The sequence below is a fragment of the Lipotes vexillifer genome, unplaced genomic scaffold (assembly GCF_000442215.2).
Source record: "Lipotes vexillifer unplaced genomic scaffold, Lipotes_vexillifer_v1.1 scaffold788, whole genome shotgun sequence".
In the NCBI taxonomy this organism is placed as follows: Eukaryota; Metazoa; Chordata; class Mammalia; order Artiodactyla; family Lipotidae; genus Lipotes; species Lipotes vexillifer.
The window spans coordinates 501,307-513,980 of record NW_006791862.1 but is presented as its reverse complement, the minus strand read 5'-3'; the positions used below and the strand labels follow the sequence as shown (position 1 = coordinate 513,980).

Sequence of the window (12,674 nt, the reverse complement as noted above, 5' to 3'; positions counted from 1 at the left end):
AAAAAAAAAAAAAAAAAAAAAAAAAAAAAAAAAAAAATCAAGACCATTATTAACTCCAAGGAAAGAGTTGTACAGGAAAGAAATCATGGGATTTTATGCAACCTAATTGTGTATAGCAGTTACACATTCATAAAACTGTAAAGACAGAATATTGATAGAACAAAAGTTACAACATAACTTGACTGGGTAGTTGATGGTGGGAGATGCGAAAGGCAAAGGTGAACAGTGAGGGTAAGGAGAGGAAAGAGAACCAAATCCACATCTTCCACAGTAGGAATCCAATTAATACCTAAAAATGAAAAATCAAGATGTAGGAAGACCAGGTTTTTATTTACAGACAAAGGGGTGTAAGAAATATATCAGCTAAAATAAATGAAAGTGGGAAGGGGCTAAGAACTGCTGTTTTATTGTAACAAACTTTGTGGAACAATATGACTTTTTTTTTTTTAATAAATTTATTTATTTATTTATTTTTGGCTGTGTTGGTTCTTCGCTGCTGCCCGCAGGCTTTCTCTAGTTGCAGCGAGCGGGGTCTATTCTTTGTTGCGGTGAGCAGTCTTCTCATTGCGGTGGCTTCTCTTGTTGCAGAGCATGGGCTCTAGGTGCGAGGGCTTCAGTAGTTCTGGTACGCAGCCTCAGGAGCTGTGGCTCATGGGCTCTAGAGCACAGGCTCAGCAGTTGTGGCACACAGGCTTAGTTGCTCCACGGCATGTGGGATCTCCCTGGACCAGGGATCGAACCCGTGTCCCCTGAATTGGCAGGCAGACTGTTAACCACTGCACCACCAGGGAAGTCCCAATATGACTTTTAAACTATGTACACATATCACTTTGATGAAAATAAAAATGTAAACAGTTCATCCTATAATGTTAAGTGAAGAAGCCAAAGATGAAGAATGGTGTGTAAAGTATGTATAATTTGTATTGGGAAGAGAATACATGAGCATCTGTTTGAATATGAATAAAATCTTTGGTAATTATTAAGAAATAATTAACTTGAAATTTAAATTAACATGTCTGATAATTACTATTAAGAAATTATAATAAGAAATAAATAACACTGCTTGACTCTGGTAAGGGGAACTGAGTGGCTGCAAGACAAAGTTAGGACAGAGCCTGTCACTGTATACACTTTTGTACATTTAAAATTTTGAACTATGTGAACATATTACTTATGTATTAGCATAACTGAAGATTTTAAATAAGTTTAATAAAAAGCTTTACCCATTAGTTTCATGCTACTCTGACTCATCTCACATCTGCCTGAGCATTTAAGTAGACAAATGGCATGTCATTCACTCATTTATTAATATGTGTTACTGTGTAACTGACTCTGTCGTCTCCTCAATGAATAGCTGGAAGTTTTCAACAGAAGTATCAGATAAAATATTTTCATATTAAGTGTAAAGCTGGACTAGAAAAATCCTAAGGTACATTCAAAAACTAAAAGTTCTCTTCAGTACTTGGATTTTTATAAAATGGAATCAAAGGGAAATTAAACAGCTTGCCTTGTCAGGCCCAGGAATACTACTAAATGCTGAAGCACAAAACACAAACAATCCAGCTATCTGTCGTCTTGATGCCAATTTACTGATATAACACCTAGTAAACTTAAAAACTAATCAAGCTCCTATCAACCTACTAAACCCCCAACTTGGTATGCGTATAAATGCATACATATACATGTGTGCCAACTTATATGACTTAAGGACAGATTTGAGCAGTCTACAAAAACTGAGGGTAATTTTTAGGAACTCCATTAGTTGAGTGCACTCTCTATTTCTACCATAAGAGATAGCCAAATATTCATAAATGAAATCTTATACTTCTTGAAAAAAATTCTCTAGAACTGAGTCTGCTTTTCAAACTTAACTCCATGAATTCATTCAGAATTTTCAAACTTCATGTTACCATTTCCAAAAATGAAAATCGTTATACAAGCTTATTCTGTCTGGGATGACCACTCTTTCATGCAATTTCAATTCCTGATGTCATGTGATGGTAAACACTACTGTGGTTCCTTATATAAAGGAGGGTGAGTGCAGCATGCTGAAAGGATGGAACAAGCCTAAGTCCCAAATAACATCATTGGAAGGCCGAACCAATTGGGACCACCAACCTTTGGGTAAGGCATTAACATCCCTTGTTGTTGAAGTCTCTTTCCACTTGCTTCCTTAAACATCCTGAGACTAGAGGCTAAATGGCTTTATGGTAGCATGAGTAAATAACAAACTGGTAAGAGAACTGGGTATCATTAGAGCATACACGGTAAGACTGACTTGTTGAACTCATAAAAACCTATGCCCTATCAATCAGATTCATACTCTTTGTGTAAGTGAAGTGGCCTTATGACACTACTTGTCATAGTTTCCTCTATTTAATATCATCTCACACAGTCCATTAGATCCAAGTAAAGTAGTGAATACTCACTAAATTTTAAAATTAGTGAAACAAACAAAAAACGAGCTAAGCAATAATCTGTTAAAGTGGAAGATCAACGAAGGCTTCCTTTAAAAATGTTACTCACGGGCTTCCCTGGTGGCGCAGTGGTTGCGAGTCCGCCTGCCGATGCAGGGGACACGGGTTCGTGCCCCGGTCCGGGAATATCCCACATGCCGCGGAGCGGTTAGGCCCGTGAGCCATGGCCGCTGAGCCTGTGCGTCCGGAGCCTGTGCTCCGCAACGGGAGAGGCCACAACAGTGAGAGGCCCGCGTACCGCAAAAATAAATAAGTAAATAAAATAAATAAAAATGTTACTCACCTCAATAGTTAAATTTTTTTTGGCCAGTGAGTGTTTGGTGTTCATTTACTTCTTCACAATCTTATTGTTTTAAGGGCTTGGAAAGACGCTTGATGTGTATCTGCTGCTATTATTAATCTTTAAGAACATGTTAGATAATGATATAAAAACCTTTTTCTGAATTGTAAAAAGACTCCTCCAACTAGAAATACTAAATTCCAATGTATTATTCCAATAATTTTTATTTTAATTTACTTCTTTTCTAAACCAAGACTTTTAGGATATTAGCTATCAAAAAAAAATTTTTTTTAAGGAAAAAAACCACTAGCCCCAGATCTGTTAAACCAGTCTGTGTGACAGGTAAAAAAGTTTCCTAGAGCTTCCCTGGTGGCACAGTGGTTAAGAATCCACCTGCCAATGCAGGAGACACGGGTTCGAGCCCTGGTCCGGGAGGATCCCACATACCGCGTTGCAGCTAAGCCCATGTGCCGCAACTACTGAAGCCCGCGCGCCTAGAGCCCGTGCCCTGCAACAAGAGAAGCCACTGCAATGAGAAGCCTGCGCACCACAACGAAGCGTAGCCCCGACTCGCCACAACTAGAGAAAGCCTGCACGCAGCAAGGAAGACCCAACGCAGCCAAAAATAAGTTAATTTAAAAAAAAAGTTTCCTAGTCATTGACTGAAAAGCAAATAGAATGTTACGTAGTGATCTACACCTGAACCATGTCCACAGCACTTTGAAAAGGTAAGGATCTGATGAGAGAGTTTTAAGGCTGGCTTTCGCAATGCCAGTTCTTTGACATAACCTAGTCATCTGAACTATAAGATCATTAAGCCAAATGTCACAATTTCTCAGTATTTCTTCAAACTTTAAAAATAATTAAATCTTATGCTAGATGTATTTCTCTTCTGCACTGGTAATTCAAAACAAAACTTCTACAACATGTAAACACACAGGGGACTTCATAAATTCTTTGCCTTTGACATCTTTCATATGCCATTTTCCAATGTCTGGTAATTTTTTTGGAGTCACAAGAGTCCTCCTGTTATTGGAAATAAGGAAACCGAGGCAGGAGAAGAGAGTTGCTATTTTGTAGTAAGCAGGTATCCTGCTCTATTAGACCACAGTGCTTTTTTAAAAGTGCCTATCAAGGGGCTTCCCTGGTGGCGCAGTAGTTGAGAGTCTGCCTGCCGATACAGGGGACACGGGTTCGTGCCCCGGTCCGGGAAAATCCCACATGCCACGGAGCAGCTGGGCATGTGAGCCATGGCCACTGAGCCTGCGCGTCCAGAGCCTGTGCTCCGCAACGGGAGAGGCCACAACAGTGAGAGGCCCGTGTAAAAGTGTTTGTTTTCACTGTCTTTAATATCTATCTTCCTGTTTATCCCCTATACCCGATTCAAAGAGGCCTTTGCCCCTCACACCCCAAATCAGCTTTTGATAGTGCCTCTAGAGATCTCTGTGTTTAAGAGGGGTCATATCAATCATCATCTTGCCCAACAGCACTGGATCAATCATTCTCTGTCTTGAAATACATTCTTCCTATACACTATTTACTTAGTTCTCATTCTACTTCAGGGAGTCTTATTTGCTGGTTCTTCCCCATTTCCCCAAGCTTTGGATGCTTTAGCACCTAGTCTTCAAGTCTCTTCTCTTTCTGATCCTCAATAACTCCTCAGGTAATAGTATTTAGTTTCATGGTTTTAAATAGAATCCTTATACCAATGAGTGTCAAATTCATGTGTACAGACTCCATTCTATATTCCATATAAATAACCAACTGTGTAGTCAACAGTTTCACTTGGATATTTTATAAACATGTCAAACTTTGTATGTTCAAAATCCAAAGTCTGAATTACCACACCTTTCCAAGGACTTCTCCTCCCAGACTTCTACATCTCTATAAATGTTAACTGCATCTTTCTAGTTGTACAAGTAAAAAACAATCTTGATGTTATCTTTGATCCCTTTCTTTTTCAACTTCTATTTCTTATTCCTTCTTATTCCTTTATATCAATTACCTTTAAAATATATTCAGAACCTAACTACTTCTCACCTTCTCTACTTCTATCACCCTGGCAAAAGCCACCATCATTTTGCCACTGGTTAATTATAATAACGCCTAATCTGTCTCTTTCCTTTCATTCCACCTTACAAGGATCCAGTTATCTTCTTTCTTTATTTTCTTTAAAAAAAAATGAAGTATAATTTATATTCAGTAAATTTCACACTTGTTGGATATACGGTTTTGGGAATTTTGACAGATGCACTCATGTAACTACCACCTACTCAAATTATAGCACAGTTCCATTACTCCCCACAAATTCTCCCATGCTTGTTTGTAGTCAACCCCATGCCTAGCCTTTGGCAGCCTCTTTTCTGTTTTCTACTATAGTTTTGCCTTTGCCAGAATATCATATGAATGGGATTGTATAGATTGTAGCCCTTTGAGTCTGACTTCTTTCACTTAGTGTAATGCATTTGAGATTCATCCATATTTTTGTGTGTTATTTGTTCCTTTTTACTGGTAATATTCTGTTACATAGATGTAAGCATTAGTTGAACGTGTGGGTTGTTTTTAGTTTTGGTGATTATGAATAAAGATGCTATAAATATTTGTTTATAGGTTTAGATGAGACTATAAGTCTTCATTTCACTTGGGTAAACACTTAGTGGGATTGCTGGGTCATGTGGTAAGTGTATGTTTAACTTTATAAGAAACTTTCTAATGGTTTTCCAAAGTGGCTGTGTCATTTTGCATTCCCGTCAGCAATGTATGAGGGTTCCAGTAGCTCCACGTCCTCACGAGCACTTAGTATCGTAAGTTTAAAAAAAAATTTGCCATTCTAATAGGTAGGTATTAGTATCTCATTGTGACTAAACATGCTGAGCATCTTTTCATGTGGTTATTTGCCATCAGTATATCTTTGGTGAAGTGACTGCTCAAATATTTTGACTTTTTTTTTGAGTTTTCTTACTGACCTTTGAGAGCTATTTATTCTGGTTCAAGTCTTTATTACATATGTAATTTGCACATATCTTCTCCCAATCTAGAGATTATCTTTTCATTTTCTTAAGAGGACCTTTTGGGAGTTCCCTGGTGGTCTAGTAGTTAGGATGCGGAGCTTTCACTGCCATTGCCTGGGTTCAGTCCCTGGTTGGGAAATTGAGATCCGAGGAGGCACGCTACACAAAAAAAAAAAAAAAAAAAAAAAAAGTGCCTATCAAATAGGCAGCACAGAAAGCCTTCTCCTCACAGACATCCAAGGCATCCCCACCAAGAAGCAAGAGACAAAGCAGAGAATTCCTACCCCCCCCACCCCCCAGGAAGAAGAAAGCATGTAACCAAAGCATGCTTCTCAATCTGCACTGTGGACTGGGAGAAAAAAAAGAATGAAAACAGAGTCAAGGGGGACCAACTTCTGAGACTCAAGACTAGGCTATTAGGTTTGTTCCACACATTGGGAAATTATTGAAACACTGCTTAAGGAGAAATGGAATCAGGAATTCCTGGGGTCTTTTGATTTCAATCTTAAACCCCCAAACAAAAACACCTAAAGTTAAAGTATTTCGGCAACCTGAGCAGTTTTTAGCTTATTCTTACTTGTTTCTGTAAAACCCACAAGGCCTACTTGGAGTCCCTGATATTTAGAGCTGATTCCAAGTGTCGGCTAGTGGCCACTTTCCCGCGTCCAAATCCAAAAATAATGTTGGCGCTGACCCGGGCAAGACCTTCAGGCACGTTTTCCTCTGGAATCATTAGCCTCACACCACCTTGCGACGTCCTATCTCCGATAGCTTCCCTTGGTAAGTATGGCAAACGTGAGGGATAGAGTTAAGAGCAGGCATGTACCTTTACTACGTCCCACACAGAAAACATAATAAAACCCTGGGAGCAGGAACTGGCAAGGGACACCTCGCCCGGCCCTGGCCCTGGCTCCCACCACGATACAGACACAGCGAGAGCAACAGAAGCCCGGGTCTCTGCACCCCACACCTCACTCTGCAAAAGGGGCAGAGTTCCAGCGCAACTGAACCCAACCCTCAACATCCCCCTCCCACGTGGGTCCTCTCCCTTTCCCGAGCGCAGGGTCCCATTAGAGACAGGGGTCTGGAAGGTATCAGACCACGCCGGGACTGGGGCGGGAGGATGAGGGGACCCGCTCCAGGCAGTCTCACCAGCCCCTTCCTAGAGGCCCTGGGCCGTACGCCTCCCAGTTCCGGGGTCTGAGTTCCCACGCCCGGAGACCCCAGGCCCCTCCAGGTCTCCCCAGAGGGGAACTCGAGGCCCCAGAACTGCGGGGAGGGCTGGGCTGCCAAGCACCGGGTCCGGACGGGATGGAGCCCGGGCCGCGTGCGGCGGAAGATGGGAGGCGGCCCCTCGCAGCCGCCGCCCCTCCCCGGGGCCCAGCCTCTCCCGGTCCCGGATCGCAGGCTCCGGGGCGGGCCTCCCCTCACCTCAAGGCGGCGGCGGCGGCGTCCGAGGTCCGGCGGTACCGGAGTCCCTGCGCGGTGGCGGTGCTGGGCGGGTGGAGACGCCGGCAGCTCCGGCGATGGCTGACAGGCGCGCAGCACCAGGCCGGCCCGGCACACGGGGGAGGGGCGGGGCTTCACGGCGCCGGCCCCGCCCCGCCCCCGCTCCCACCTCAGCCGGCGAGCCCCGTGAGGTGACTTACGTCCGGGGTTACTCGAGGCCGTTCACCTCCGACCCCGCTCCCGGCGGCGGCGCGGTCCGGGTGGCAGCCAGGAGAGGCGCGGGCCGGGAGAGCCCGGCGACAGCCAATGGGAGAGAGGCGCGGGGCGGGGCGACGTGAGGCGATGCGGATGGTCCGAGCGCCGCTCTGCCATTCGGGGCCCAGCGGCTAGAGGGCGGGCGTGTCCCGGGCGGCCGCGGGCCCTTTCTCCGTGGGCGGTGTACGGCCGCCCGGGCGCCTCCCCCTCCCGGCAGATGGGGGAATGGGGGACTGGCCCCACACGCCCCTCCCACCCCTGAGAGACGCGGGGGCCTGCCGGCTCGCTGCGCGGGAACGGAGCCCGGAAGGGAAAAGGACTGAGTGGGGCTGGCGGTGTGTGTGAACACCTCACCGTGTGCAATCCCAGCGCCCCGAAGAGGTGGGTATCGCATCCGTGAATTGCCCAGGATCACACAGCGTGGTTTCCAAGTTAGTGCAGGCAAACTAACGCCTATTCTGAGAGCCTGCCCCGAGCCCGGAAAGTGATGGCAGTCAACTCCTGACTTCTCCGAAAGGAGCGTGCCTCCCCACCTCCACGGTGGTGACACCAGGCCTTTGAGAAGAAGCCAACCAATTTTTCTACTTTTGCCAGTTATTTTATAGCAAGACTTTCATGGTGGCTGTGTGTTGAAAATTAATAGTAACTGGAAAGAGTCCCAACATATAATACAACTATAGGGCAGAAGAGAGAGAAAATTGCACTTCAGAAGAATGGGTGAGTTTAACTCCTTCCAACCCTGCCCAGAGCACTTTTCTGATCCTTACACGAGCTTGTGCTAAAGGTCCAGAGGCACAGAGGATGACAGTTTGGTGCCAGAAGAAGTTGTGTGCCAGAGGGCAAATAGTGAAGAGGGTATAGATACACCACCTGAGGTCAGAAGTTCTTGGGTGGAAGCAGAAGCAGGAGGATGGAAAGGCTGGTCAACAGGAAAGAGCATTCATCTAGGAGCCCTCATCATACCACTAGGTGCTGGCTTCTCCAAGAGTTTACCAACCTACTTTTAAAATAAGAGACTGGAAACAGAAAGTTAGAAAGAAAATGTGAACTTTACAGAGAAGTGACCCATGCTTCACAACAACTGTCAGTAGGTACATCTGTCAGTTGAACAAAGTGGAAAATCAGGATGTAAAGATAACTGAGCAAAACCTCAAGGTTTAACAAGATGTTTGACTTGACTGACTCGCGGAAAAAAAAAAAAAAGCCCTGGGAAGAGGGAAGCTTTGCCTCTCCCTAACAGTGCTCTATGAACGAAGTGACTTTGTAAAGAACCAGAAGTCTTGAGGTTGCCTGTTTTATTTTTCATCTACCTTTCCTAGTTCCTATTACTTATAATAGGTTCTTTCTTAGCGATGTTGCTGTTTATCAGCCTTAGGAGCACTGCAAAACCAGGGAGTGGTGCTCAAAAACTGTCCTTATGGGAAACTTCAGCAAGCCCTTACTTACACGGCCTGCTCTTTGACCTCACTGAACTTTTGAAGTAACTGAGCTCTCTAAAGAACTAGCCAAGGAAAGGCCTAATGAATGAGCTGCCGTGAAAGAAAATGAAAAATGAGTTAGGATACACCACTTACATATGATATAATAATCTAATTATTGTTATCAAACGGTAAGACAACTGGGCAGAGAGCTGTGTCTCTAAGACAGTACACCTGGAATTTCAACACCTCCTAAGTGTTGTGCTGTTCGGTGCATGCCACAACCTGCCTATCTCTACTACAGGCTCTTTAGAGAGTACTTGCCACACAAGCTTATGTCTGTAAAAAGTGGAGGAGGAAAGCTAAAGGGTGGAGAGAACTTTATACAAGACTAACAGGTGTGACAGAAGGGAGTGAGTGGCACATTTCGAGATGCTGAAACTAGAGGCTGCAATGGGCTGAATTGTGTTCTAGGCTGAATTGTGTTCTAAAATTTCTATGTCCAAGTCCCAACCCCCAGCACCTCAGAATGTGAGTATATTTGGAGATAGGCTCGCTCTTTAAAGAGGAAATTGAATTAAAATGAGGTCATTAGGTGGGCCCTAATTCCAAATGACTGGTGTCCTTATAAGAAGAGGAGATTAGGACACAAACACACATACAGGGAAGACCACCTGTGAATCACAGTTGATGAAGCACTTACCAGAATGTGGCTGTTTTGCTGAAGAAGATGAACATCTACAAGCCAAAGAGAGAAGCCTGAGAAGAAACCAACTCTGCTGACACTATCTTGGACTTACAGCCTCTAGAACTGTGAAGAAATAAACTATTGTTTAAGCCATCCAGTCTGTAATACTCTATTACGGCAGCCCTAGAAAACTAATACAAGTTCCCAAAACTAATACAAGTTCAAATGGCCTTCAGGTTTTTCAAGAAGGTTAGATAAAGTTATCAGGGATTTTTTCCTAAGAATTCTAGCTACCTTCCAACCTTAAAGATGGTCTCGGGACTTCCCTGGTGGTCCAGTGGGTAAGACTCAGCATTCCCAATGCAGGGGGCCCAGGTTCTATCCCTGGTCGGGGAACTAGATCCCACATGCATGCCACAACTAAAAGATCCCGCATGCCACAACTAAGACCTGGCACACCCAAAATAAATAAATTAATTAATTAACTAATTTAAAAAAAAAAAAGATGGTCTCTCACCCTACTACAGGGAAAATAAGAAAAGCCTGAGGGCATCCCTGTCTTTAAGATGATCCCAATCTAGTTGGGAAGACAAAACTAAACACCAAAACAGAGCGTCTAGATCTTCCTCCTTAAATGATAACCATGTAAGTTTTATAAGAGCCATAGATACGAGAGAATAAATTCTCAAATCTGAGTAAGCCCAGAAATATATAACAGTATGTGTGTCATTGCCTGGGACATTTTAGCACTTCATTGTCAATTCTACTTTAGTTTATGTAGTGTTTCTCAAAGTATGTTCCACAGACCACCTTGAAACAGAATCAGTAGGTGCTTGTTAAAAATACAGATTCCCAGCCCCACTGTAGACTTTTTTAAAGCAGTAATTATTCACCCTGGAGTTAAGAACAACAGTTTAGGATTTATCATTATTGTCCCCCTCTTTGCTACCACATGTCTGATAAACAGCAATGTGTCCTACACACCTGTACTTCCTGGACAGGAAAGTCTGTCAGGTCAGGCCAAAGTTGAACCAAGGGAGGAAGGAAAGTGCCTGAATAGAAAATGGACCCATGAAGAGCACCCTGTCCTGGTGGCTCTCTGGCCATGGTTCCAAATTCCTTAAGTGGCAATGTCAGTGATGGACCTTTAGGATAGAGGATAGGGGATACACTGGGATGTTATTTCCCACTGGTCCCCAATATAGAACATATACTCTTATCCGGCTTCCAGCTCTTGCCATGCTTACTCTTACCTTTGCTTATGCTGGCAAACTTATCCTTCCCCCTTCCTAATTTTCTGAATTTTTCTAGTCCTTAGGAGCCCATTTTCTCTAAGAAGATCTCTTTTACATATCCAGCTCCTAGTGATTTATCCTTCCTCTGAATTCCTCTAGCAATCTGGTCACCACCACGTGGTTCAGCATTAGGCTAAAGTTTTTTGTGTCTATGTTGGTTTTAGCTCTCCAGCTGAATTTTAACCTTAAAGGCAGAGAGCATGTCTTATAGTTTGGTACTCCCCCTCCATAGCTAGGTAGAGATATTTGTACGGGCTTCATCGACTAAAATAAAGGCTGGCTCTGTACCTGAGAGGCCACTCTGCTCCTGATGTCTGCTTGTCCATCTTCAGGTCACTTCTGGGAGGCAAAACCTCCAGTAGGATATGTAGCTGCTTTACAGATGGACAGACTTCATCAAGAAAGTCAGTGCCTTGAGCAGAATTGAGGCTCCAGTTGTGAGATAGAAGAAAAAGAAGACACTAAGGCCTTATAAGAACACTATGTTCCTTTGCTCTAGTCAACCATTCAGGTTTCTCCAGGGTTAAAAGCCTGAGGGAACTTCACACCATAAGGTCAGAAAATGTCCTCAGGGAGGCCACCTTGTAAGTCTGGTCCTGATGATGAAAGGTAGGATTACACAATGAAGGACAGTGTTCCCAGTGGATACTCCCCACGATGTTTTCACATGGACACTTGGGTTTTCACAAGGCATATCAGCTCTCCCTCCCTCCTTATTATCCAATCCCCTCCTTATTATCCAATCCCAGACACTTCCAGTCCCTATCTGTGCTATCCATAATTGGCAGTTACCAAAGCCTAGCTGCCTCTTACATGACACCTCCAGCATCTTTTTTTTTTTTTTTTAAAAAAGCCCTAAGTCCTATACACTTCATAACTAAATACCTAAAGAAAGTATAAGGGGACCTTTATCTGAAGGCAGGGAAAATAACTTGTTGAGGTCTTGCCCGATCCTGGGATTCGAACCTTTCTTTTTTTTTTACGGTACGCGAGCCTCTCACTGCCATGGCCTCTCCCGTTGCGGAGCACAGGCTTCGGACGCGCAGGATCAGCGGCCACGGCTCACGGACCCAGCTGCTCCGCGGCACGTGGGATCCTCCCGGACCGGGGCACGAACCCACGTCCCCCCGCATCGGTAGGCGGACTCCCAACCACTGTGCCACCAGGGAAGCCTCTAACATTTTATATTGATCAGCTTTAAACCTTCTCATCTCTGACCTCACTCTCCTGCAGGCCCGTGAGAGCGTTCCCGGTGAGCTTACTCCCTGTTCCTGCCTCACCTTCTCTTCAGCTTCTCCAGCATCTCCATTTCTCCCGTGTCCGACCCAGCTTTCTCCTGCTGCATTTCTCCTGCTACCTCTCCTCCTCCTTTCTCACCTGTCTACCCCAAACAAACACCTTCACTCTCCACTTCTATTATTATATATGAAACACAGTAAACAATAAAATACACTAATAATTTTTGTAGAGCCTTTAAAGGAAAACTGAGCCATTGCTCAACTTCCTTTTATCCTTTTCATCCCTTCAGTCTTAAAGTTTCCCTGTAACATAACTTGTGCCAGAAGATTTCAGTGTCTTTTTTTTTTTAAAGACAGGTTTTTATATTATTTATTATTTATTTATTTTTGGCTGCGCAGCATGGGAGATCTTAGCTCCCCAACCAGGGATCGCAGAGTCTTAACTACTGGACCGCCAAGGAAGTCCCCATCCTTTCTTTTTTTTTTTTTAATTAATTTTTATTGGAGTATAGTTGATTTACAATGTTGTGTTAGTTTCTGCTGTACAGCAAAGTGAATCAGTT

The 12,674-nt window shown here is 44.0% G+C and overlaps 1 protein-coding gene across 3 annotated transcripts in view; it reads right to left on the bottom strand.

Moving 5' to 3' along the window:
• The window catches only part of ACACA (acetyl-CoA carboxylase alpha), a 284,020-nt gene that overhangs the window by 229,616 nt on the left and 41,730 nt on the right, over positions 1–12,674 (bottom strand). Inside the window, exon 1 of one of the 3 annotated variants that reach the window (XM_007464886.1) lies at positions 11,162–11,440. The exons of 1 other annotated variant lie outside the window; for it this stretch is intronic. In XM_007464886.1, coding sequence (XP_007464948.1) covers positions 11,162–11,199 — 38 coding nt within the window. In that variant the 5' untranslated portion in view covers positions 11,200–11,440. Of the gene's footprint in view, positions 1–7,199; positions 7,318–11,161; positions 11,441–12,674 lie in introns of those variants that run through there. One more of the 3 variants, XM_007464887.1, reaches the window with a different exon arrangement.